This window comes from Pleurodeles waltl, chromosome 2_2 (assembly GCF_031143425.1).
Source record: "Pleurodeles waltl isolate 20211129_DDA chromosome 2_2, aPleWal1.hap1.20221129, whole genome shotgun sequence".
NCBI classification, from domain to species: Eukaryota; Metazoa; Chordata; class Amphibia; order Caudata; family Salamandridae; genus Pleurodeles; species Pleurodeles waltl.
In genome coordinates, this window is record NC_090439.1 from 209,264,740 (window position 1) to 209,290,768 (window position 26,029).

General features: G+C 45.6%; 1 protein-coding gene across 7 annotated transcripts in view; it reads right to left on the reverse strand.

The window, feature by feature from the left end:
• TRIO (trio Rho guanine nucleotide exchange factor) overlaps nucleotides 1-26,029 on the reverse strand; it is a 3,522,386-nt gene that overhangs the window by 3,408,016 nt on the left and 88,341 nt on the right. For all 7 annotated transcript variants that reach the window (XR_011200906.1, XM_069219639.1, XM_069219640.1 and 4 more), the window contains exon 3: nucleotides 18,547-18,661. Coding sequence is in view for 6 of the 7 variants with exons in the window: in XM_069219639.1 (XP_069075740.1) it covers nucleotides 18,547-18,661 (115 nt within the window). In the remaining variant the exon portion in view is untranslated. The remainder of the gene's footprint in view (nucleotides 1-18,546; nucleotides 18,662-26,029) is intronic.

The window sequence follows — 26,029 nt, forward strand, 5'->3', positions numbered from 1 at the left end:
CATCGTCCTTCGGCTTATTAAGAACTCTGAGGAAATTTTTTAAAATTCTGCCTTTTTTTTACCAGATGGCTTATCATCCAGGCTCTGATACTGTCCCGCCTCGACTATGGCAACTCTATTTTTCTTGGCTCTCCAGGCTACGTAATTTAAAGATTTCAGGTTGTGCAAAACGCCGCTGCACGCCTGCTTACGAGTACACCGAGACATGTGTCCACTAAACCAACATTGGCCTCACTTCATTGGCTCCCAATAAAACAACGGATCAATTTTAAGGCTATTTGCATGACACACAAAGCCCTCTATAATAAAGGTCTGCTCTTTTTCAGGCACTGAATCACACCCTATATCCCTCAGAGGGCACTTAGGTCCTCATCTGCCTCGTTGGTCACCATACCCCGTTTAAGGAAAGCAACTTGGGGAGGCAGTTCTTTTTCAGTCAAAGCCCTGTAACTTTGGAACCCTCTCATATTGGATCTCCGACAGAAGCAACTGGAATCTGCCTTTCGTAAGAAGCTGAAGACATTTTTATTCACAGCATAGATTTTCCTGAGTTTGGTGCTTTTACCTTCAGCGCTGGGAAGCCTCCGGGTAGCCATGCTCTCTATAAATTCACTAAGCTAAACTAAACTAAACTTTAATCTCTCTAACACCTCTAAATGTAATATTTAAAGGGCCCCCTGAATCTTGCTCGTCAGATTCCTGGTGACTTAAAGAAGACGATGGATTGAAGCGCCGCACCACCAGTGAAGACTCCAGACGACAACTGACTCGGCCTTAGCCCACCGAGTTGTCTGCAGTTTAAAGACTCCTGCTACAAAAAGACGACTAGTCCTACAGGCCCAGCAACCTCTTCAAACCCTCAGAGGACTGCCTGCCTCCCCTGAGGACCAAGAACTCCCTAGGACAGCGACCCTGTCCACAATAAAAAAAACCTCCAACAAGAATTCCAGTGCCCTCCAGATCGGCAAGTCCTGCCAACTCTGCACACAACCCCCACGGCCCGAGTTCAAGTGGTTGACCAGTCCAGAGAAGGCCCCACAGCAATTCTGACCTTGAATCCACCATGGTTTGGCCCCTCTTGACCAACACAAGGAGGCATTCAGTCTGAATACAGAGGAACCCCCGACCGGATCCAGTGAAGATTTCCGGATGCCAAAAAGTACCCCTGCAACCACAGTCCCCTGGCCTTGGAGAATCCAGCAGATGGTCCACCAACATCCAGTGGCATCCCAACTTACTTGTCCAGCCACTGGTCTCCTTCATTTGACTCCCTGGACCAAGCCTAAAGCCTCTTTGTGAACCTGGAGATTCTCACTGAATTGCATTGGGCGCATGACACTGTTTGGCATCTGGCCACCCCTGTGCTGCTGAGGGTGTATGTCTGGTGCTGAACTGTGCCCCCGTGCTGAACTAAACCTCTGGGGCCTTTGCCCTGAAGCCATGGGTACTTACCTGCAAACTGTTTCTTTCCTTGTGCCCCCAGTTTCCAATGGTTTCCAGTGGGCACCCAACACCAACTTTGACCTCTGTACCCAGCTGGCCCTGTGTTGTCGGTAGTGAACTCTTGGTGTCCCCTTGAACCTTGCCCTGTGGACCCCTTAACCACTGAAGACTGGGACCACAAGTCGAGTACTTATCTGCAAACTGTTCTTCTACTTTCCTCCCCTAGGACTGCATTGCCTTCAATGATTTTTGCACTATCTACTTTTGCTATTGTAAAGTATTGCTTATTTAAACCTATTTTTACTACCGATTTACAATCAAAGTGCAATTGTTACTTGAAAGGTATTCATTCTTGAAACTGTTCTTACGTACAACAAAGATCCTTTTGGTTCTAGAAATAAAGTTGATACATAAACATTGGACTGCAGTTAGTCATTATGAGTGTGCCTCATTTCTTGACTGTGTGTGTACAACAAATGCTTGGCACAACCCTCTAATAAGCCTAAATGCTAGCCCACCTTATCACAAAAGAGAGCATTGATATTATCTACTCGGGTCTCTGTAAAGCCTCTGCCGTTCCACTGGGCTCTGTACACGCTATACCTTACTTTGGCATAGTATATACAGAGCCAGCTTCCTACACGCCATACTAAGTTAATCCTTTTACCTTGTTTCCCTCTCATCATCCCTCCACATTGACAAGGGCATGGCAACTGAGGAGCATTTTCTAGCCTTTCAGGGCTCAACTATTATTCGGGACACCATTTAACTGAACCTGGGGCTAACCAACACCTTCATGTTAGACAAGCCTTTTCCCCATTGTTTACTTAATCTGCTGCCCTTTCCTTCAGGGCCAGTTTTCAGTGACTTTTGACCCTCTTTTCATATTTTCTTGTACTTCTCTCCTTTCCATATAGCTCCTCTGAGTTTGACTATATGTAAGTTATGTATGGTTGTAAGGAAATGCCTCCTTGGCATGGTTACCCCTAACTTTTTGCCTTTGCTGATGCTAAGTTTTGATTGAAAGTGTGCTGGGACCCTGCTAACCAGCCCCCAGCACCAGTGGTCTTTCCCTAAACTGTACCTTTGTCTCCACAATTGGCACAATCCTGGCACTCAGGTAAGTCCCTTGTAACTGGTACCCCTGGTACCAAGGGCCCTGATGCCAGGGAAGGTCTCTAAGGGCTGCAGCATGTCTTATACCACCCTGGGGACCCCTCACTCAGCACATGCACACTGCCTCTCATCTTGTGTGTTCTGGTGGGAGAAAAAGACTACGTCGACATAGCACTCCCCTCAGAGTGCCATGCCAACCTCACACTGCCTGTGGCATAGGTAAGTCACCCCTCTAGCAGGGCTCACAGCCCTAAGGCAGAGTGTACCATACCACAGTTGAGGGCATATGTGCATGAGCAATATGCCCCTACAGTGTCTAAGCAAAACCTTAGACATTGTAAGAGCAGGGTAGCCATAAGAGTATATGATCTGGGAGTTTGTCAAACACGAACTCCACAGTTCCATAATGGCTACACTGAAAACTGGGAAGCTTGGTATCAAACTTCTCAGCACAATAAATGTACACTGATGCCAGTGTGCAATTTATTGTAACATACACCCAGAAGGCATCTTAGAGATGCCCCCTGAATACCAATCCGACTTCTAGTGTAGGCTGACTAGTTTCTGCCAGCCTGCCACACACCAGACATGTTGCTGGCCACATGGGGAGAGTGCCTTTGTCACTCTGTGGCCAGGAACAAAGCCTGTACTGGGTGGAGTTGCTTCTCACCTCCCCCTGCAGGAAGTGTAACACTTGGTGGTGAGCCTCAAAGACTCACTCCTTTTGTTACAGCGCCCCAGGGCATCCCAGCTAGTGGAGATGCCCGCCCCTCCGGCCACTGCCCCCACTTTTGGCGGCAAGGCTGGAGGAGCTAATGAGAAAAACAACGAGGAGTCACCCACCAGTCAGGACAGCCCCTAAGGTGTCCTGAGCTAAGGTGAACCCTGCCTTGAGAAATCCTCCATCTTGTGTTTGGAGGATTCCCCCAATAGGATTAGGGATGTGCCCTCCCTCCCCACAGGGAGAGGCCATTGGCTACTGCCCTCCCAGACCTAAACACACCCCTAAATTCAGTATTTAGGGGCACCCCATAACCTAGGAAACTAGATTCCTGCAACCTGAAGAAACAAGAAGGACTGCTGACCTACAAGCCTGCAGAGAAGACCGATGACAACTGCTTTGGCCCCAGCCCTACCGGCCTGTCTCCAACTTCGAAAACCTGCAACCAGCAACGCATCCAACAGGGACCAGCGACCTCTGAAGCCTCAGAGGACTGCCCTGGACAAAAGGACCAAGAAACTCCTGTGAGCAGCGACCCTGCTCAAAACCAGCTACTTCTTTGCAACAAAGAAGCAACTTCCAAAGACTGTACGTTTCCCGCCAGAAGCGTGAGACTTCACACTCTGCACCCAACGCCCCCAGCTCGAGATTCAGAGAACCAACACCTCAGGGAGGACTCCCCGGCGACTGCGAGCCCGTGAGTAACCAGAGACGACCCCCTGAGCCCCCACAGCGACGCCTGCAGAGAGAATCCAGAGGCTTCCCCTGACTGCGACTGCCTGTAACGAGGGACCCGACGCCTGGAACCAGCACTGCACCCGCAGCCCCCAGGACCTGAAGGAACCGAACCTCAGCACAGGAGTGACCCCCAGGCGACCCCCTGCCTAGCCCAGGTGGTGACTGTCCCGAGAATCCCCCCCTGTGCCTGCCTGCACCGCTAGAGTGACCCCTGGGTCCCTCCATTGTTTTCTATCTGAAACCCGATGCCTGCTTTGCACACTGCACCTGGCCGTCCCTGTGCCGCTGAGGGTGTGTTTTGTGTTCCTACTTGTGTCCCCCCCAGTGCTCTACAAAACCCCCCTGGTCTACCCCCCGAGGACGCAGGTACTTACCTGCTGGCAGACTGGAACCGGAGCACCCCTGTTCTCCATAGGCACCTATGTGTTTTGGGCACCTCTTTGACCTCTGCACCTGATCGGCCCTGAGCTGCTGTGTGGTAACTTTGGGGTTGCCTTGAACCCCCAACGGTGGGCCACCTATGCCCAACAACTGAGACTTGTGTTTTACTTACCTCCTAATCTAATCTTTACTTACCATCCACAGGAACTTTTGATTTTTGCACTGTGTCCACTTTGAAAATAGCTTATTGCCATTTTTACAAAGACTGTATATGATATTGCTTTTATTCAAAGTTCCTAAAGTATCTAAGTGAAGTACCTTGCATTTAAAGTGTTTACTGAAAATCTTGAACCTGTGGGTCCTAAAATAAACTAAGAAAATATATTTTTCTATATAAAAACTATTGGCCTGGAGTTTAGTCTTTGAGTGTGTGTTCCTCATTTATTGCCTGTGTGTGTACAACACATGCTTAACACTACCCTCTGATAAGCCTACTGCTTGACCACACTACCACAAAATAGAGCAGTAGAATTATCTACTTTTGCCACTATCCTATCTCTAAGGGGAACCCTTGGACTCTGTGCACACTATTTCTCACTTTGAAATAGTATATACAGAGCCAACTTCCTACAATGGTATTCATTAGCCCTACATATTACCCTCTCTTTTTCTACTTTTTTTGTTTCCGACAAATTTCAGCTCTATCCTCGGGCTCCACCACCCAGAGTCCAGATGATGATCTCATATCTCTAATGGGAACGAAAAATTGACTGTGGTGCTGACTCTTAAAAATAGTTTTTATCATAATAACGGGTCTTCCTCTCTTAGTATATTTGATACACACTATGATCACTTTATCACAAGTGTGAATCACTTTTAAGACAGCATGTTTTATTTACTGGCACCTACTGTGTTGTTGTAATACATTCCCTGTTTTGCATTTTATGAATAATTTCAATTTGGCTATGGGAGCAATTGATCTTTGATATACTAGGGACAACTATTTTTGTACTAGCTATAATACTCCACATCCTTAGTGATTTATGGGTTTACCTTTGTGTCATTAAAACTAACAATTTACCATTCCCAGCCCCTGAACAAGAGCACTGGTAAGTGGATTGGAGTTGAACAGAGTGTGGAATCACATTTTCCTGGGACCCTTTTGGGCCTGTTGGGCCCTATGACACCAAATGACAACTAGGCCAGTTTCTGTTGAACAACTCATAACCAACATGAACTGTGCTTACTGATATATTTTAATGTTGCTCTGAATGCATTATGTTGCAAGGCTTGCTATTAGAACAGCCACCATGAAATATCATTGCATGCTAGCTGAAGCAATCGCCATTTCTGGAAAGTGCCATCCTGTGTACGTGTTGTTCTCAGTTCTGCAGAAAGATGCATCACACGATATTAGGCATGTAGGTAATATTGTGTAATTTCCCTGTCTATGCTTTAACTTACTATATATGGTGAGTTATGAAGGATTAACGGTAACACCTTTAGCAATGTTGAAGAAATGATCATACATCAATGTCAAGAACCAATGAAATGTTCAAATTTGTTTGTGGTTTGATAGTATAAAACATGTATTACTTCCTTCTTTAGACTGTTCGGGCTTGATTTCCCAGGATGTTCAATCTCCGTGTACATGTAATACATTTCTTTATCTTATCAAGTAGCAGGGTGGTCTTTGGTTTCTGAGCAGAGATGAGCTGAGCTGATTTGGCTTCAACATCTTGGTGAAGAATGCAGTGATCGGACTGACTGTCTCCCCAGCCCAGCTCCTGGCTCTGTGTGGGAGGTGACCGGCACCCATGGGTTTTCCCCGAGCGCTAAAGAGGCCCCTCCTGGACAGGGAGCCGTGGGTGTCGTGAGTATCTGTCACTTCCTTGGTCGCCTCTTGTGCACTTTTCTCTTGCCACTGCTGTGTGGCTTTTGGTGACACAAATAAAAAGAGGGTAATGGTGGAGCACCATACTAGATTTTTAATGGAGTTGGGGATTTTTTTTTAGCCTGCTCTTCTTTCTTCTCATGTTCCTCCTTTGCCTTAGCTGGCACGCGGAAAGTTCTGGCCCCTCTCTGGTGGTTGCTCTGGACTTCCCATTGGTGGCCATTCGCCACTCGTCGGATTTTGTATTATTATTATTCTTTCTGTCCCATTGCAGCATTTCCTTCCCCCTTTTCTTTTAAGTGCATAGTTCCTTTTCTCTTCATAATTAAGTATTTGGTATGGATGTCCTTTGTGGTTAACGGCAGCCGGTGGGGCTGCATGTGGTAGACAGCTGGAGGAGTTGTTTAGGGTCGCAGCTGGAGGAGCTGTGCTGCCAGTACCTCCGACAGGGAGAGGTTGGGGCGCAAGGGACTAGCATCTCCAGCTGGAGGGGAACACTCTGGCCAGATGGGGTGGTAGTTCTCCACCCCAGTATAGGGGGCAAGTGGTGCCAGGTGTTGTTGATTGGTAGTTCTCCACTCGAGCGGGTAGGCGGAGCCTGGCTCCTAGATGAATTTTGTTTTGTCTGTTACATTAAGGTTCTGTGATTATTGGTTGTTTTATAGGGATTTGTGTTTTATTATCCTGCCACCGGTGGATTGTGTGATATTTTGAATGGCGTGTGAGTATGGGTGACTTCTGAATGTGTTACATAACAGTGTGGTGTACTATATTGTTGACGAATTGCCTGCACTTTAGGATATGTACGAGTTGATTATGTATGAATGAGAATGGATGTGGGTGGGTTCCTGGTAGACGAGGTTGACTAAATAAAAAGGGGGATATGGACACAGTAGAAACTGAAGAACAAAATAGGGAAAATATATGCAGCTTCTGAACTGTCTTGGATTGATGCACTGCTGCTGCTTGCCATGAGGAGCACCCCCAATAGAGTTACAAAATTAAGTCCCCATGTGGTGGTGTTTGGGTGCCCCATGCACATACCAGGCCACATGTCCGTTGCGCCACTGGTAGAGACAGATGAACTATTGTTACAGTGTTGCAGAAAAATAACAGCAACATTACGTTATCTCCACCACCAGGTACTACAAGCCTTGCCAGAAGAAGAAACACTACCTGATCATGGACTGCAACCTGGGGACTGGATGTGGGTCAAGGTCCACACCAGGCGCCACTGTTTACAACCAAGGTGAAAGGGATCTCATCCAATTACACCAAGAAGGCCACAAACCAACAGATCTACAACAGCCACCTGCGGTGCCCATGAAAGCTTCACCACCACTGCAGAGGTACAATCTCCTATCACCAACCAACACAAGCCAACACTGACAGTACTGCTCGTGCTGCACCTCCTACAGGAGTAAAGAGGTGCAAGCGGGTCATGTGGTAACTTCATAGGACTGCTGGTGCTGCACACCTCAGGAGGCACAGGGTGCAAGCGTATTCTATTTACATACATCTACAATGTACCACTGTTGGCGTCAAGTGCTACTTAACCTCTGACGTCATACCATGAGGTACCACAGATGGAACAAGAGGAAAGGAAATAGCAGCACAAAGGATTGCACTTGAGATTCTGGGTAACGACCCGAAAACAGCTACAGACCCTGATATCGTTTCATCAAGAAGAAGAATGCCTGGAAGAAAGAAAGAAGAAAGGAAGTGGCCTGCAGTATTGACTACCATATGTACCCCAGTTCCAGGAATAATATTGACAATAATAATAATAGTATATGCAAGTGATATATATGTACCGTTTCTAGATTAGAACAATTATATAAATAAAAGTGAACATGTCAGAGGAAAGGGACAGAAGTCTGATGGAAGCGGTGGGGAGCAAGGGCCAAACATCATGGAGCGGGAGTGAGGAAACTTATGCCGATAACGCACTTGTACAAATGGTTAGATTATATAAAGAAGTTGTGAATGCCTCTGATTGCTATGTATGCACCAACCTGCATACTACTGTTGAGGGGACTACAGATTACATATACATCCCAATTAGCCAATATGTTGCATGCCATGTGGTGAACAATATTTTGGAAAAGAAATTGAAGGGAAGAATAAAAAGCAGAACCAGAGTATGAAAGGAGGTGGAGTTTGGGGCAGCCTTCAGAGAATTTCACACCCCGTAGGGAAGGAAGGAAAGAGGGAACGTAAATTACATAGTGAGAAAAGAGAAGGAGTATGTGGGAAACTGGTCCCTCAAGTGGAAGAACAAGAATTACTGGCAACATTTAAAGAAGAAAGGGAGCAGGGGTGTGTAGAGGAAGAGACATCTGAAGAGTTGGGCACCCCATCCCTTAGAATAAAGGAGAAGGAAAAGGCACCATGGTGCAATCGTTAACGCACGGGCGGCAGCCCAGTGAAAAACATGTTACTTGGTGAAACATGCCAAGCATTTACATACTTGCACCTGATCTCTCCGACATCAGTAACATGTACGAATACCGGTATATTTTACAATATCAGCATAGATGTGGGGGTCAGCGAAGGCTACAAATATTCCAATTTAGACAAAATACGGGACGGCCCCAAGGGGCTGTCAGTGTGCATTTCAGCACCACGGGCATATGTTTTGTGTGTGGAAGTTCTGCATACTTTAAGCTGCCAGTAGGGTGGCAGGGCAGTTGTTACCCAGCATTTGTTGCCAAATTTCATAGATAACAAGTTTGTCCCAAATAATGGAAAGGACCCTCCCAAGAATACACAGGAAGGATAGATAAGGCTATAGCAACATTAGGAGTACTAATACCACCTCTAGGGGTCATGCATTCCGAATATCAACTAGACAAGCTAGCAGGGTTGGAAGAAAAATTGGAGAGCTCCACAGCAGCAGCCCTGGGGGATACTACTGAGGAACTAACGGATCTGAGGGCTGTTGTGACTCAAAACAGAATGGCGTTAGACATCAATCTAGCAAAAGATGGTGGTTTCTATTCGGTACTACATCAAGAATGCTGCGTATATATTCCGGACAACTAAGGTAATATGAAAGGGGCAATAGGAAACATAAGAAAGGAAGAAAAAGGGGCAAAACAAGTGTCAGTTTCGGAGGGAACATGGCGGCCGGCAAACGCGGGCTGCGGAGGACTCCCGGAACCGGCATTGTTTCGGAACGCGGTGCACTGTGCACAGCGTTCCGTTCTCAGAGCTCCTAGCCGTCAAAAGAAGCTGGACTAGAGGTGAAGCTTACCCGTTATTTCTGAGGAAATGCGATGCCAAACTGCTGTCCCGTGGTTTGGATGCACGCCGCTCTGGAACTGCAACGCGATCAGCACAGAGGGATGAGCCACCACTAGTCCGGCATTCACGTGGAGGACACCGAAGCTGCAGGGAGGTAGGGGGTCGCAGGGGAGCTACCCTTGTGCAACTACTGCTTTTTACAAAGGCAATTTGATTTGTAGGAAGAAAGTGCCAAATATCTCTGTTTCCCTCCTCAGGGATGGAATTAAAAATAATTCTACCATGAAAAGCACACTGGAGCTAAATCAATGTAAGAGGAGAGGAGGAGGAGTGGGGAAGAAGGAGGATCTGACCTATTCCCTAAGGAGTGGAAAAGCAGTCCCAATTTAAAGGGGAATTTGGCCTCACAGATAGGGCCCCCTTATCAGAAAAACTGGAAACCTTCTAAAATCTCGGTAGATACGCTGGAGTCTAGAGGCAACGTTAATAGCAGCCTTATAGGGGAGGATTTATTGGACGTAAGATCTACCAAGACTGCTCTTAAGAAATCAAGGATCACCCCGTCCCTTTGGACTTATTTTAAAGTTCTTCCTGGCACTCGGGCGGTGGTGGAGGGGGGAGAGCGGGAAATGGAGGAAGAAGAGCATGAGAACTTTGTCCTAACACCAGATAGCAGGTCAGAGGACATCCAAGTACTCCAGAATGAATCCACCCCTGATAGATTTCAGTTGTTAATAGAGGAGAACTTGGTTCAGAATAATTATGGTGGGGTTCCCAGCCAAGAGGTTGAGACGAGCTCTCTAAAAAGGGCCACCATTAGTCAGGAGAAAGACTTAGGGAAAGGCAAGAGGGAGGGTAGAGATGGTTATCTACAGCAGAAGGAGGTTGCTACTCCCTCAGAGCAGCCTGTCAGAAGGGCCTCTCACACAGTCCATAGCAGGAATGATACGGGACTTAGCAGTCGAGGTCCGGGGTAGCTTTGAAACCTCAAATTCTAAGCAGAAAGAGATAAGAGGGCTTCGTGAAGCTCTCGGGCAGACATTTGATGATCTTGCGATACGTACTGCAGCTCTGGAAGCCAAAGTCAGTGAGTTGAAGAAGGCCACAGAGAATAATGCTGAAGCGATTCAACAAATGAAAGCAGGGGAGAATAGGGTATTACTAAAGCTCGAATTAATGGAGAACAATATGAGGAGGAATAATTTGAGGTTTTTGAAAGTTCCTGAAGGTCTGGAAGGCGGAGATCTAAAGAGCTTGGTGGTTCGTCTAATCAAGCAAGGAGTACAGATTGAGGATGAATAAGAAGACCTGGCAAAGGCCATTCAAAGAGTGCACAGAGACCCGTTCAGAAAACCCCCCAATAGAGTTAAACCCAGAAAGATTTTGGTTAACTTTCATACTTATGCCATTAAAGAGCGTATTTTAGCGGCAGCATTGAATAAAAAGTCTTTGACAGCAGAGGGTGTTAATTTTGAGGATAGATCAGATCTATCCAGCGTAACGTTAAATAAACAATGGGAGCTAGTAAAATAATTGATGTTTTGAAGAGAATAGGGACTATGGCACAATTGAAATTCCCTGCCTCCTGGAGGGTGATGGCAAATAAAATGTATACGTTCAGTGATGTTAGAGAGGTAGATGATCTGATTAAGTCAATGGATAAGGATTATCAAATGTTAGGTTAAGGAGCAAGGTAGTTTGTGGATTTTTGGGTTCGGGACCGGGAGGAGCCTCCTAGGGCGGCTTCGCCTAGGAAGAAGATAGGGGGAGTTCTCTCAGGGTTATGGTGGTGGAGATGGGGGATTGTAGGGGGAGCTGGGGGTTGGAAGGGGGCACAGGGTGGGGAGCATGGGGGAAAATAATAATACAAATTTTTGTCCTCAATTATAGGTAGTTGATACTATGGATGATTTCTGTTAACCTCGAGGGTTGGTCGACAGTCGGGAAGTGTGTCAGAAAGGAAAATGAAGGGTAATGAATTAAGGCTCCTATCTTGGAATGTCAACGGCTTAAGAGTAAGAGGTAGGCAGAAGAGGTTAATACAGTATTGTAGAGATACCCAAACTATGGTGATTATTTTGCAAGAAACACATCTATCTGGGGAGGAGTGCACCAAGTTGTTTAAACCATATCGGTTGCTTCAATACATGTTAAGTTCTACTCAGGCCGGGGTTAGTAAAGGGGTGGCTATATTAGTTAAAAATCACCCAGAAATTTCCTTCCAGGCAGGTCCAGTGCATAAAGCAGATAGATGTGTGATAGGAAAATTGAGAGCTTTTAATCAAGTGTTTACAATAGTGGGCTATTATGGCCCAAATTGGGACGATGTTCAGCCATTGCGAGATTTGTTTCAACATTTACTACAATTTACAGACCCGATAATTTGGGCAGGAGATTTCAATATAGTATTAAACTATGATTTAGATAGGTCAAAAGGGAATAGGTAAAAAATGAATGAGAAGATGCGATCTAAGGTGATTAATATGATGTCCCACTTTGGGTTACATGATATTTGGAGGGAGTCGATGGGTTTAAGGCGAGGATACACATATAATAATAAGTACAAACATCAATTTAGGATTGATTATGTGTTGGTGGATGGGAGGCTGAAAGAGAGGGATGAAAAGATTACCCATATGGAAGTGCACCTCTCAGATCATTCTGCAGTGAGTGTGAGCTTTGTGTTCAGAAGGGTAAGTTGCAGAGCAGGTGGACGTTAGATAGAACTCTCCTTTTAGATAAAACTGTTGTGGTAGGTTTGAAAAATGATACAGAATAATTTTTTAGGCTAAATGCTTGTTCTTCTCCACAAGATATAGTTTGGGATGCCTTTAATGCTTTTTTAAGAGGCAGATTGATTAAAGCAGCTTCTTTTAAGAGGAGAAATTATATGAACAAGATTAGCACCCTAGAAGAGCGTATCCAATTAATTGAAAGGGAGATGATAAGCAAAGAGGCTCAGGAGGAAGAGGTTGAAAGACTTGCTAAGGTTCTTCAAGAACCTCGAAATAAACTTGTAATTGATTTAGATAACAGAGTTAAAGAAAGATGTAACAACCTTTTTTGAATATGGAGAAAATTGTGGGAAAGTTTTAGCTTGGCAAATAAAATCAAACCAGACTAGGAACAAGGTGGGGGGAATTCAGCGGAACAAGGTAGGGGAGATTTGCAGAGGAAATAAGGACATAGGAGAGGCTTTGAGACTATTTTCAGAATCTCTGCTTGTAGAGGGCAGATATAACTCCAGGTTTGGTTCAGAATTGGCTGAAAGGTGTAGATCTCATGGCCCTAGGGGTTGAGGATTGAGTAATTCTGAATGAAATAATTAGTCGAGTAAAAGTGGAAGAAGTGATCAGCTCTGGTAAATCGGGGAAGGCACCGGAACCAGATGGTCTACCACTGGAAGTTTATAAGATTCTGGGCCATAGTTTGGCTATGCGATATTATTTGTATGGATGGGGCAGTGCTGCCTCCCTCTTGGAGGGAGGCAACGATTACATTAATATTAAAACCTGGGAAAGACGCTAGAAGGTGTGTCTCATATAGGCCTATTTCGTTATTGAATAGTGATTACAAAATTTTTACAAACATTTTTGCGAAGAGATTAGGTAGGGTCTTAGAGAAACTCTTTCGTGTAGATCAGAAGGGGGTTCATAAAGGGTAGATACCTTCATGAGTTAACTCAAAGTCTGATAGTGGCAATAGATCTAGCAAGTGCATGCAAAGTCCCTTTAGCAGTGGTGATGATTGATGCTGCAAAGGCATTTGACACAGTGAATTGGACTTATTTGATCACTTTGTGAGTTTCTTAATCTGGGGAGTAGGTTCACAATGATCTTGAGATCGATATACCGGAATCCAGTGGCAAGAATTTTCGTTAATGTTGTCTTAATCTGCCCTTTTATGATCGAGAGGGGTACCAGACAAGGATGCCCGTTATCCCCCCTTTTATTTGACTTATATATAGAACCTTTGGCTTGTAAGATTAGGAGTGAGTTGATGATACCCTCTTTTCAGTGTGGGAATTGGGTTAGGAAAGTAGCACTATATGCAGATGATTTAATGGTTTATACGAGTAATTTAAAGCAATCTTTGACAGTTTTGGGAGGATAGCAGGGTACATGGTAAATAAGGATAAAACTGAATTTATGTCTTGGAATATGGCTGCCCATGTGCCCGAGGGGAATGCTAAGGTGAGCAGAGAGTTGAAATACTTGGGCATTGTGATAACACATGAGGTGGGGAGGATCACAGGAAGAAATCTTGAGGAAATTAAGACTGAGTCATGTAAACAAATGAAGGGTTGGGCCAATTTACCTCTGACTATTTTAGGAAGGGTTAATTTGGTTAAAATGATGATCCTACCGAAATTGCTTTTCATTTTTAACGCACTCCCCTTGAGATTTGATAAAGAGAAGTTGAATAAGTTCCAAAGTAAAATTAGTAGTTTTATATTTGGCAGTAGGGGAGTATGTATAGCATGGAAGAAGCTGAGGTGGAAGAGAGAGAAGGGAGGACTTGGACTACCGGACTTACAACTTTATGTGTGTGCAACCTTTTTCAAAAGAGTGCTTTTGGTGGGTCCATGACTTCGGGTTTAGGGCAGATTTTGGAAGCAATGATGAAATCTGAGAGGGTTGAGGAGGGGGCCTTCTTGTACAAATTTGGCAAAATATTTTAAGTAAGGCTTAGCGTATTGGCAGATGCGGCAAAAGTTTGTTATGAGATAAGGAAGCCCATACATCTACCATACAACAGCAAGTATGCCCCATATGGAACTCACCGGGTTTGCCAGAATGGTCCAAAGATGTTAGCTGTTTCCTTGAGAGAGGCTGGGTATCCGCAGTGGGGCCAACTGTGTACGGAGGAGGGTTCGGTCACTATGAAGATTTTGTAAGAGATACAGTAGGAAGGTTTTCCAAATTTAAGTATTTGCAAATAAAGGGTGGGTCAAGGAGAGTCGGGAAGGAGTGGGTAGCTCAAATGCGGTTGAAAGTTTACTTGAGAAAGGTGTTATGAATAAAAAAAAACTATCAAGTTGGTACTGGACACTTTGACACAACTGATGGAGAAGTTACGATGCTGGAGCTTATCTGGAAAAATCATCTTCCAGGAGTTCAGATAACAGAACTATGGCAAGTATCCATTGCAGAGTTGTATTCCACAGTTAAACCAGCATGTCTAAGAAGGAATCACTTGTTTAAAATTCACAGGGTGATCTGGACTCCCGGAAAGCTAACAAGAGTGACGTCCAGAAGCAAAGTCAGCTGCCGTAAATGTGCTTTAAATTCTGCAGACAATTTGCATATGTTTGTGGAATGCTCCCTTCCAAGTCAGTTTTGGAGAGATTGGCGATTCTATAAACACAATATTATCGTCTAATAAGATAACCCCCTCTCTGATTATCTTTGGTTGTATACAGGGTGAGAGGATTAAAAAGGATAATGCCAAGTTGTTGTTCTATATGATACTGCTGGCCAGAAGAGATATGTAGGAAATGGACCAGTCAAACGCCCCCAACGTTTGTGGAATGGAAAGATTCTTTATTGTATAATTTAATGTGTGACACTAGGGGGAAGGGTTGCACCGGGAAGAGGTTGGAGTTTTGGGGTCCATTAATAGATTGGTTTGCAAGGAATACGTTTTTGTCCAATGATTATTCACGATTAAGTCCGAAGAAGCTTGATGTCGGAGTACTAGAAGGGAAATTCAGCTCAATGATACAGACTACCCCCGATTTGATCTGATAGTCCTGAATGGTGAATTAATTGGAAGGATTTGAATCCTGGAGGTTCATTTGTTGGATGTTCAGATTATGGGGTGAATCAATGAGGACAAAAAAAAAAAAAGTGTCAGTTTTGACAGAGGTAGGAGGGTTACTGGGGACGATAGGGACATGGTTCTGTGGATGGGGATCATGGCTGATAGAGGTGCTGGTGATCAGGATAGTGGCACTTACGTATGTGTCCTGATAAAGGTTGGTCTCTCTTTTCTCACAATACTGGTAGAAAATACCTGCACAAGAGCTGCTGCACACCATTCCTAACTAGGAAGTGAAGGAAATGCCAGATGCAGCGACACTGCAGAAATGACACCCCTCCATCATGAAGTTTAGGTTGTCACTGAGTATGAGAGGGGGCGGTACGTGGAATCACATTTTCCTGTGACCCATTTTGGGACTGTTGGGCCTTATGAAACTCAATGACAACCAGGCCTTTTTCTGTTGAACAACTCATAACCAACATGAACTGTGCTTACTGATATATTTCAATTTTGCTCAGAACACATTATGCTGCAAGGTTTGCTATTAGAACAGCCACCATGAAATATCATTGCATGGTAGCTGAAGCAATCTTCATTTCTGGAAAGTACCATCCTGTGTACGTGCTGTTCTCAGTTCTGTAGAAAGATGTATCACACGATATTAGGCACGTAGGACATATTGTGTAATTTCCCTGTCTATGCTTTAATTTACTATTTATGGTGCGTTATGAAGGATTAATAGTAACACCTTTAGCAATGTTGAAGAAATGATCATACATCAATGTCAAGAACTAATGAAATGTACAAATTTGTTTGTGGTTTGATGATATAAAAGATCATGCATCACGTCCTTCTTTAGACTGTTCGGGCTTGATCACCCAGGCTGTTCAGTCTCTTTGTACAAGTAATACATTTCTTTATCTTATCTAAGTAGCAGGGTTTCTGAGCAGAGCTGAGCTGATTTGGCTTCAACAAGAGCATTAGACTTTATCACACAGTATGTGAGCCATATGATGGTGTATAAAATATTTATTGGATTGTTGTGTGCAATATGATTTACAGTTTTATCCCATGATGTTCTGATTATTTCAGTTTGTGTACTGGTTTGGCAGTTAATAAACTAGTCAAATCAAATCAAATCATTAACATTTATAAAGCGCGCTACTCACCCGTGCGGGTCTCAAGGCGCTAGGGGGGAAAGGGGGGGTTATCGCTGCTCGAACAGCCAAGTCTTTAGGAGTCTCCGGAAAGCGGAGTGGTCCTGGGTGGTCCTGAGGCTGGTGGGGAGGGAGTTCCAGGTCTTGGCCGCCAGGAAGGAGAAAGATCTCCCACCCGCCGTGGAGCGGCGGGTGCGAGGGACGGCAGCAAGTGCGAGGCCAGCGGAGCGGAGGGGGCGGGTGGGGACGTAGAAGCTGAGGCGTCTGTTGAGGTATTCCGGTCCCTTGTTGTGGAGGGCTTTGTGTGCGTGGGTGAGAAGACGGAAGGTGATCCTTTTGCTGACTGGGAGCCAATGCAGGTGTCTCAGGTGTGCGGAGATGTGGCTGTTGCGGGGTACGTCGAGGATGAGGCGGGCCGAGGCGTTTTGGATGCGTTGCAGGCGGTTTTGGAGTTTGGCGGTGGTCCCGGCGTAGAGGGTGTTGCCGTAGTCCAGGCGACTCGTGACAAGGGCGTGGGTCACGGTTTTTCTGGTGTCGGCGGGGATCCAGCGGAAGATCTTGCGGAGCATGCGGAGAGTGAGGAAGCAGGCGGAGGACACGGCGTTGACTTGCTTGGTCATGGTGAGAAGAGGGTCCAAGATGAAGCCGAGGTTGCGGGCGTGGTCTGCGGGGGTCGGTGCGGTGCCGAGGGCCGTGGGCCACCAGGAGTCGTCCCAGGCGGACGGGGTGTTGCCGAGGATGAGGACTTCCGTTTTTTCAGAGTTCAGCTTTAGGCGGCTGAGCCTCATCCAATCTGCGACGTCCTTCATACCCTCTTGTAGGTTGGTCTTGGCGCTGGCGGGGTCCTTGGTGAGGGAGAGTATAAGTTGGGTGTCGTCGGCGTAGGAGGTGATGATGATGTCGTGCTTGCGTACGATGTTGGCGAGGGGGCTCATGTAGACATTGAAGAGTGTCGGGCTGAGCGATGAGCCTTGAGGTACGCCGCAGATGATCTTGGTGGGTTCTGAGCGAAACGGAGGGAGGTAAACTCTTTGGGAGCGGTTAGCGAGGAAGGAGGCGATCCAGTCCAGGGCCTGGCCTTGGATCCCGGTGGAGCGTAGGCGGGTCCCGGTGGAGCGTAGGCGGGTGTAAAGCAAGATTCAGCATAATCCTGGTCTGAATAACAAAAGTAAAACTATACCTATTGGGAAGGAGAGATAGTATGCACAAGTCTTTCTTAGTCCATCAGCAGTCAAAATAACAGGAATAAAACAGACACAAATAGTTTGTAACAAAGATAGGCAGTGTGTGCCGGCATAGCCCAGGCAGGTGAATCATCCTTTATTTAACAGTCAGACATTCATGCTTTATGTAGTATTGTTTTCATATTCATTTCTAGTTACCTACCAACTAATGCTGAAAAGCTTAACTTTCATGTCCCTCAATTCTATAAGCAGTGGGACGCTCTTAGGACTTACAAAACAGTGCAGTATGTTTTTGCAAATGTCTATTAATTGAGGGAAACTACGCCCCATATTTCCTACTTGAATCCTCTAATTGATCTGGGTGTCTCCACAAGTCTCGCTGTTCAAGCTCACACATCATATAATATGTCCAGGAACACAAAGCTGCCCTTCATGGATCCCATAGCTCTAGTTATTTTGAGAGACAAAACGCATCATAAATTTAGCAGGGGACAACAAACAGCAACACATTTGGTGACTGATTATGGTGTGTGAGCTACATATATCTACACCTAAGTAAAAGGCACCACAGCAACAATCTCAAGGGGCATCAAAGTTCAAAATCACACCTAGCTAGAGGCCATTCTTTACAGTCAAGCCACAGAGTGCATCGCTTTCCATCATATTGCTACACCTTCCTTGATAGTAGTTTGGTTGGACTTGAAGCAGCCTATTCAGAGTGTGAAGGAAATAGAACAATTCCTTAAGAACTGTGGCACTATAACAAAAAGTGAAATACTGTCATCTACATTTTTTCACTTTACCCTTAATGATCAACAGGACTTTTATACATTTTCTAAATAGACACGCTACCCAGTTTGGTGACAATGAAAGAAAATAGAAACAAACAAACACTCCATTTACCTTGGGACACAAGCTAAATACGACATTAATCTTCTTAAATCTTCTTGTCGTATTCTATCATGGTTGCTGCGAGCTGGAAATGTCAAGACGGGACCTCCCCGTTTATCTCTACCACCTATTAAAAAATAAAATTGTACATTTATGTAACACGTGGATGCAGGATACAGTGAACAATCAAATGATGAATTATAGCAAGTATTTCTATTTGGACTGGTCTTCAATACTACATTTAAGGGCATATAATAAATAGCAAAGATGTGCTCACTAAAGTACTTTCCCGCACAACAGAAGGGAACCAGTTCTCACTAGACACCTGAAATACAATTTTAACATGTTGATGGACACAGGATGCTCTCAAAATCAATTTGAGACTATAAATTACATATCACCACCCTTTGGACTTTTTCCTCAGTGCTTTAAATTAGCAAATAGCTAATAAAGTGGCTGCCTAGACTACAGAATAGTAGTTGGTGCAGTCACAAATACCCAAGGTCATGACTTAGACAAAGACCATGCATGATTCAGACGTGCTGGTTTATTCCTTGTGTGCATTTCGTTTATTATGTAGTGCTGTAAATTCACATGCTTTACATAAGTCTGCCATCTAATGTTGGGTCTGGAGCGTTTCTAATTGTTTTTGTTTTAAGAATATCTTCAAGTCACAGGATCAAGGGACTCCTCCTCTCTGTGATACTGCGCATGGGCATTGAGTCCTTTGTTAGATTGTTTTCCCACAGGCCGGTCAGAAAGTAGTGTAGAGAGAGTAAAGAGAAAGATGTCCATGCAATGTATGTGCAATATTTATATGTTAACGTAACTACAAGAGCTACAGGCATCCAGGGAGGACACATGTGAATGTACAGCACGTACAGATGTTTACTGGGTAAGTAACATTTTTCATTTGATGGCATGAGTGGCTGCTTTCCATAGACTATAAAGTAGTCCCTGCATATAAGCTGTGGCTAGCCTGTAGGAGTTGCAGTTGACTGGAAAAGTGCTCTGAGCACTGCCTGGCCAACATGGACTTGTTGGTATGCCAATACATCTACACAATAGTGTTCAGTAAATGTATGTGGTGTGGACCATGTAGCAGCTTTACATACATCTGCTATGGGGATATTACCTAGAAAACCATATAAGCACCCTTTTTTCTAGTGGAGTGTGCCTTGGGGATAATAGGTAACGGTCTTTTGGTTTTAGCATATCAAGTTTGAATACATTTGTTTATCCATCTGGCTGTACTATTTTGATATTTGGTTACCCTTATGAGGTATTGAAAATGCTACAAAAAGTTGTTATGGTTTCCCAAACCCTTTAGTTCTGTCAATATTATACATGAGAGCCCTTTTAACATCTAGTGTGTGAAGAGCTCTTTCTGCTACTGAGTCTGGTTGCGGAAAGATGACTGATGATTTAGTTAACTAGTTAAAATGGAATTGTGACTTCTTTTGGAAGAAATTTAGGATTTGTTTGAAGAACTACTCTAACCCTGAGAATGATTCTTCTAAAGGTAAAGTCTGGAATTCACTTACACATCTTAAGCAAGTGATAGCTACTAAGAAAGCCACTTTCCGTAAAAGGAACTGTAAAGGGCATGCATCCGTTGGCTCAAAAGGTGGACTTATGAGCCTCGTAAGAACAACGTTAAGGTTCCAGGGAGGTGCTGGCGGTAACCCTGGGTGGAACAAGGCCTTTCATAAAAGCCTTCATAACTGGTATTATTATAAATAGAGGTGTGATGTCTGTTTTAGAGATATGCAGCTATAGATGGTACATAAAGATGAAGTACTAACTACAGATAGTTCACCTTAGAAAAGAAACCAAAGCAATATCTCCCAAAGGTGGAGGGTCTGTAGAGTGGGTTCTGACCAAAAGGTTGTGCAGAAGCAAATAAAGTGTCCTTCCTCCCAGAACTGAAGATCAAGGCAGTCATGCTTCATGAACATATGCACTAATGTCCACATCGCAGCCTGGCAGATATCAAGGACTGCACCCCTCACACAAACTCAGTGGTAGCAGCCTTGGCCCTGGTGGAGTGAGCTTTCAGACCTTCTAGGGGCTGCATCTTGGGCTGTGTGTAATATATATGCATGCAGAGGACTATTCACCTAAACACGATCCCTTTTCTGCACAGCTTGCTCTTTCCTTGTTGCAGAGAACCCCCACAAAAAGTAAAGTTAGTCACCCACTTGAAGGCCACTGGTAATATCTTTAGAAAAGTTTAAAGTCCTTTTCAGATCCAACTGATAAAGCTTCACTACCTCTTTCCTGAGGTGATAAGGAGCAAAGAACGCTGGTGAGTGATTGATTGCTAAACATACTAAAGAGTGGAGCTTTCTGTAATAAATCATCTCAGGACCTCTGCACCAATTTGTCTGGGGAAAAAAGTGTTGTAGGGAGGATGCAAAGAAAGTGCCTGCACTCATGCAATGACCTCACATAACTGCAATGATGAAGACAGTCTTCAAATTCAGGATACACAGAAAGCAGCAATGTTAAGTCTTGATGGTCATACAGATGAGGATTGTCAAGGCTAATTTAAGGTCCCACTGTGGCAGCACAGCCTTTTTGGGAGGGAACATGTGTGTTTAACCTTAAATAAAATGCAACACAAAAGGCAGGTGATTTGAACAAGGACGTCTGGTCCAGCAAACTTAAAAAGACTGAAAGAGCCAACAAGTAACCTTTCACAGTGCCTATTGCAAGGTCTAAGAAAAAGATTTATAGCTTCACCATTAAAGGGTCAGTGCCCTGGGCGCCACATCAGATTACAAACGTCTCCCAGTGAAGATGGATCAAAAACAGTCAACTGTCACCGCTTAGTCTCCACAACTGGATGTTTAAGTTGTGGAGATTAGGGTGGAGGTCTCAGCCCTGATGCTTAGACAGTAATGCCACCCAAAGTGGTACCTTGATCGTGGGAAGATGACCATACGCAGGGTTTCTGGGTACCACACTCTCCTTGCCCAATCTGGGGCCCAAGGCCAACTTGGGTCTAGTACCTGTTGATCGTCTTTAAAACTCTGAGCAGAAGTGAGGTAGTGGCAGGAAGGTATGCAGGGGTCAATTGTTTCATTCGTGCTGCAATGAGCCTCCAGATGTGTGTTTTTGTGGAAACTCCATTGCAGAAAACTGTCAACACTGTGGTTGACAGTGGCAAAATATCTAGCTAGGTTTCCCCTCCACTGGGAAAAGGCACCCTGCACAACCTCAGTATGCAGGCGCTTCTCATGATCTTCTATAAGTCATATGCTCAGTTTATCTGCTCAGGCATTTAAGTACTCTGCCAGGTGATTGGCGATAAGGAAAATTTCGTAACACTTCAGCTACCTCCAGAGAGACAACGCCTCTTGGCGAAGGATCCAGGGTGCCACATGGCCCTGCTTGTTGCAATGAAAATGGTATTTTCTGTGAGAACATGCACTGGCCTCCCTGACAAAATGTGAAAACTACCAAGGCTAGATAAATGGCTCATATCTCCAACAGGGTGATGATGTAAGCCCTCTGCTGAAGACAAAAGGCCTCTGATCTCCACTTCCCTTACGTGACCCATCAAAACCAAATAATGATGTGTCAATCACCAAGTTCAGCTGTGTGTGTGGAAGGGCAAGTGGACTGCATCAGGAAGACTGATCGGCTGGACAGTGTCAGAAAAGCAGTCCCGATGCTCGACCCACAGGTGCCTGACACTAAAAGGCCAAGAGATCTCCCTTCACCCTCACCTGGACAGAGTCAAACATCGGGATCATAGCCTGAATGCCCATGACTCGTTGCAGCAGGTTAGAATCCTTAAACTCCACTGTGTTTGTGATTGCTCCAATGATCAGAAGCATCTGTGATGGAATCAAATCAGAAATTGGCACGTTTAAGGTAAACCACAATGATTTTAGAAGCTCTGCCGTCATCAGGAAGTGATCCATGACTGACTGTGGTGAGCCCACCTTCAGAAGCCAGTCATTGCGGTACAAGAATACAAGAACTCATAACCTTCTTAGAAGATGGGCAGTGGCCACCACCATCACTTTCATGATCACCTAAGGGGTGCTGGAAAGGCCAAAGAAATCAAAATTTAATGAAAATGCTCCTAGCCCACTATGAACTACAGGTAATACAGTGGGAGTGCAGGGCGGACAGGTTTATGCAAACACGTGTCTTACAAGCCCAGACACCACCATTCAGTCTCTAGAGTCCAGGACAGAAAGGGCATTCAAGTTAGACGTGAGTCCACTATCGTTTTTTTAGGACGAGGAAGTATCCGGAATAACAACCACCGCTCTCCACGTCTGGTACCCTCTATATGGCACCCTTGGATAGCAACAGGCATATCTCCTTTAGAAGGATGGACAAATTCTCTTCCAAATTTGTGCTGGTGTGGAAGGGGAGTTTGGTTGGGGTGGGGGGGGAAGGCAGGATTAATCTTCATGAACTACTTGCAAGAGCCATCTATTTGAAGTGATGGATTGCCAATCCAGTAGAAGTGCATTATCCTACTGGTTGGGCATGCCTGATAAGGGGAAACAAAGTCTTTTTTGGTGGTCGTAACAGGGGAACAGGACTTGGAGGACTGGTGCCCCTGATGGGCAGTGCGCTGTCTGCTAGTTCCTCATCCACATCCCTGAAATGACTGGGCTGTCTGCTGCATCACTGACTGGGAAGTCTGTTTCCATCTATATATCAGCCCACTGGAATAGCCGCAAAATTTCCAGAACCAGTTAAGAAATTGTCTTGCAAGTGTCAACAACCCCAAGGAATATGCTGGAGCTCTGCTGTTTCTAAAGTGCTCCAAAGCATGAGTTATAGCTACTTGAGAAAACTAACTATTAACAGGTGAATTTATATGGTTTTGTAAGTTACAAATGTGAGCCTAACTATAACATCAATGTAACCTTTGTTTTTTTCACTGAATTTCTATTTTTTTTTAATAAACATACTCATTTTCATTACTACACGTTAATCCAACCACTGCTGCGCACATCCTTCGGCCATGCACAGCAGTGGTCGGCGACAGACCAACCCCCTATAAAAACCCAACTGTGCATGGCCCTCATCTGTGGGCAACATGGGTTGCCCTCAAGGCCTGGCCTGAAGCCATTTCCTGCGGCCAACCAGTCAACCTTACTGTGCACACTGCCCTTTGGCCGTGCGCATCAGGAGTTGGCCGCAGTCTGTCTCTCTGGGTGTGAGAATAGGTGTAAGAGGGTGTCTATCTGGGGGTGAGGTGGCTGCATCAGTGTCTGCGCAGGTCTGTGAGTGGGTGCAGGAGGGTGTCAGTGGGTCTATGAGTGGCTGCGTGAGGGTCTGAGTGAGGCCGTACGTGGGTCTGAGTGAGTCTGAGTAGGTGTGTGAGTGAGAAAAAGAAATTGAAAGAGAGAAAGCAAGAGAGAGAGTTTTTTAGGCTTTGATGGATGATATATTTAGAATTAACTATTTCTAGAGATGTGATGGTGCACTTGGGTCTCTGGGACGGTTGGAGGGAACGACACCCTGGCGGTAGGGAATATACCTGTCATTCTAGGACACATGATACACACTCACTACTGGACAGGTTTCTGTTGGGTCTTCTCAACAGCTCGCAGGCTCTGGAGGTTACTCATCTGGGTCAGTTTGTGTCAGATCACGCGCCAGTTCGGCTCCAGTTGCAGTGGGGAGAGACAGCCCCACGTTCGGCTCGAGGTTGGCGTATGCCCTCGGATTTGCTGACTGATCAAGGATGTCGGGAATGAGTGGGTGACACCATAAAAAACAGTATCTGGACATAAATTGGAACACGACTGTGTCCCGTGGCTTGGAATGGGAGGCTATGAAGGCAGTCATTTGGGCAGAGTGTATAAGCATGGTTGGTGGGGTGTGCAGACAACTGGAGCAGGATCTTATGGCCCTAGAGGTGAAATTGGGGGAGGTACAGCGGCTGCCTCCTGACTTTAGCACCGCTAAGCGGGAGGAGGTTAGGTTGTACAAGGAGGTGAACACCTGTTGGGACACACTAAGCAGAACAACTCTGAGAGGGTATAGGCAGCATTTGCATCGAGAAGGTGACAAAACAGGCAAACTCCTAGTGTGGATCCTGAAACGGGAGGTGGAGGCTCTGCCAATACTGGGCATAAGGGATACAGAGGGAGTGCTTCTAACGGGCGTGGCGACATTCTACGGGAATTGGCGTCCCACTTTCAAAAGGTATCTAGAGCAGGCACTATGTCATCAGCAGGGGTTGTGGAGCAGTTTCTGCAGCGGTTCCGATTGCCTAGGTTGGGCCCGGAGAGTAGGGATGCCCTTGACCTCCTGATCACTGCAGAGGAGGTGGGAGAGGCAGTGAAGGCTTTGGCAAGATCCAAATCCCCTGGTGGTGACGGTTTTCCTGTGGAGCTGTATCAGGCTTTTTCCTCCATACTTGGAGAGAGACTGTTGGAAGTATTTGAGGAGGTGCGGGGTGTGGTAGGTTACCAGAAACCATGCAACAAGGTATAGTGTGTTTATTGCTCAAGCCATCGGGGGTTGCTGCGGATCCCTCTTTGTATCGGCCGCTAACCATTTTGAACTGTGATGTTAAGCTACTCTGTAAGATCCTAGCCGCTCGACTTAGAGGAGTGACTCGGGGTCTGGTGCATGAAGACCAATGTGGGTTTATGCCGGGTCACAGTACGTCCTTTAATGCGGGTCGCTTGGTGCATGTTCTGCATGAGACTAAGGGAAAGGAATTGGAATTGGCACAGATGTCTCTCGACCTGGAGAAAACATTTGACACAGTGGAGTGGGACTATTTATTGGAGGTGTTGCAGGGCATGGGCTTTGGCTTTTGCGCATGGGTTCAACTATTGTACACTGCCCTGTGCGTCTAGGGGGAGAGACTTCGGCTGTCTGGGAGATTGGCAGGGGTACATGACAGGGGTGCCCGCTCTCGCCTCTCCTGTTTGCCCTGGCAGTGGAGCCCTTGGTGATTTGGCTTCGGGAAGAGATGGTGCAGTGGGGGATCCTGGTGGGTCGGACCGCACACGTCATTTCTATGTATGCTGATGATGCATTGGTCTATGTGCGGGATCCTCACATGTCGGTGCCGGAGTTGTTGCAGAGGATGGCTGGGATTCCAGTCTCAAGATTAATATGAAAAAATCACTTCTGTTCCCTCTTGGGTCTCTTGCTGGAGTTCCTCTGGTCGGGCTCCCTGAAGTGGCTTTGCACTGGGAGGTGGAGTGTTTTCGGTACCTGGTTATTTGGGTCGCTAACTCGGTGGATGTGTACAACACTCACGATACTGAGCTAGGAGAGGCAGGCCTGGAGCACCTGGTTACTTTTTGGAATAAGTTGCCCCTCTCTGTTATGGGTCGGGCCTCAGTAGCAAAGCTGGTGTTTTTATCCTGGTGCCTTTATCTGGTACAGAACGCCTTTTAACCGCTGCCTTCTTGGCTTTTTTGACGCTCAGATAGTCTGTTGATTTCCCTAGAATGGGTGGGCAGGCGAGGCAGGGTAGCGCTGTCTGTGCTGCAGA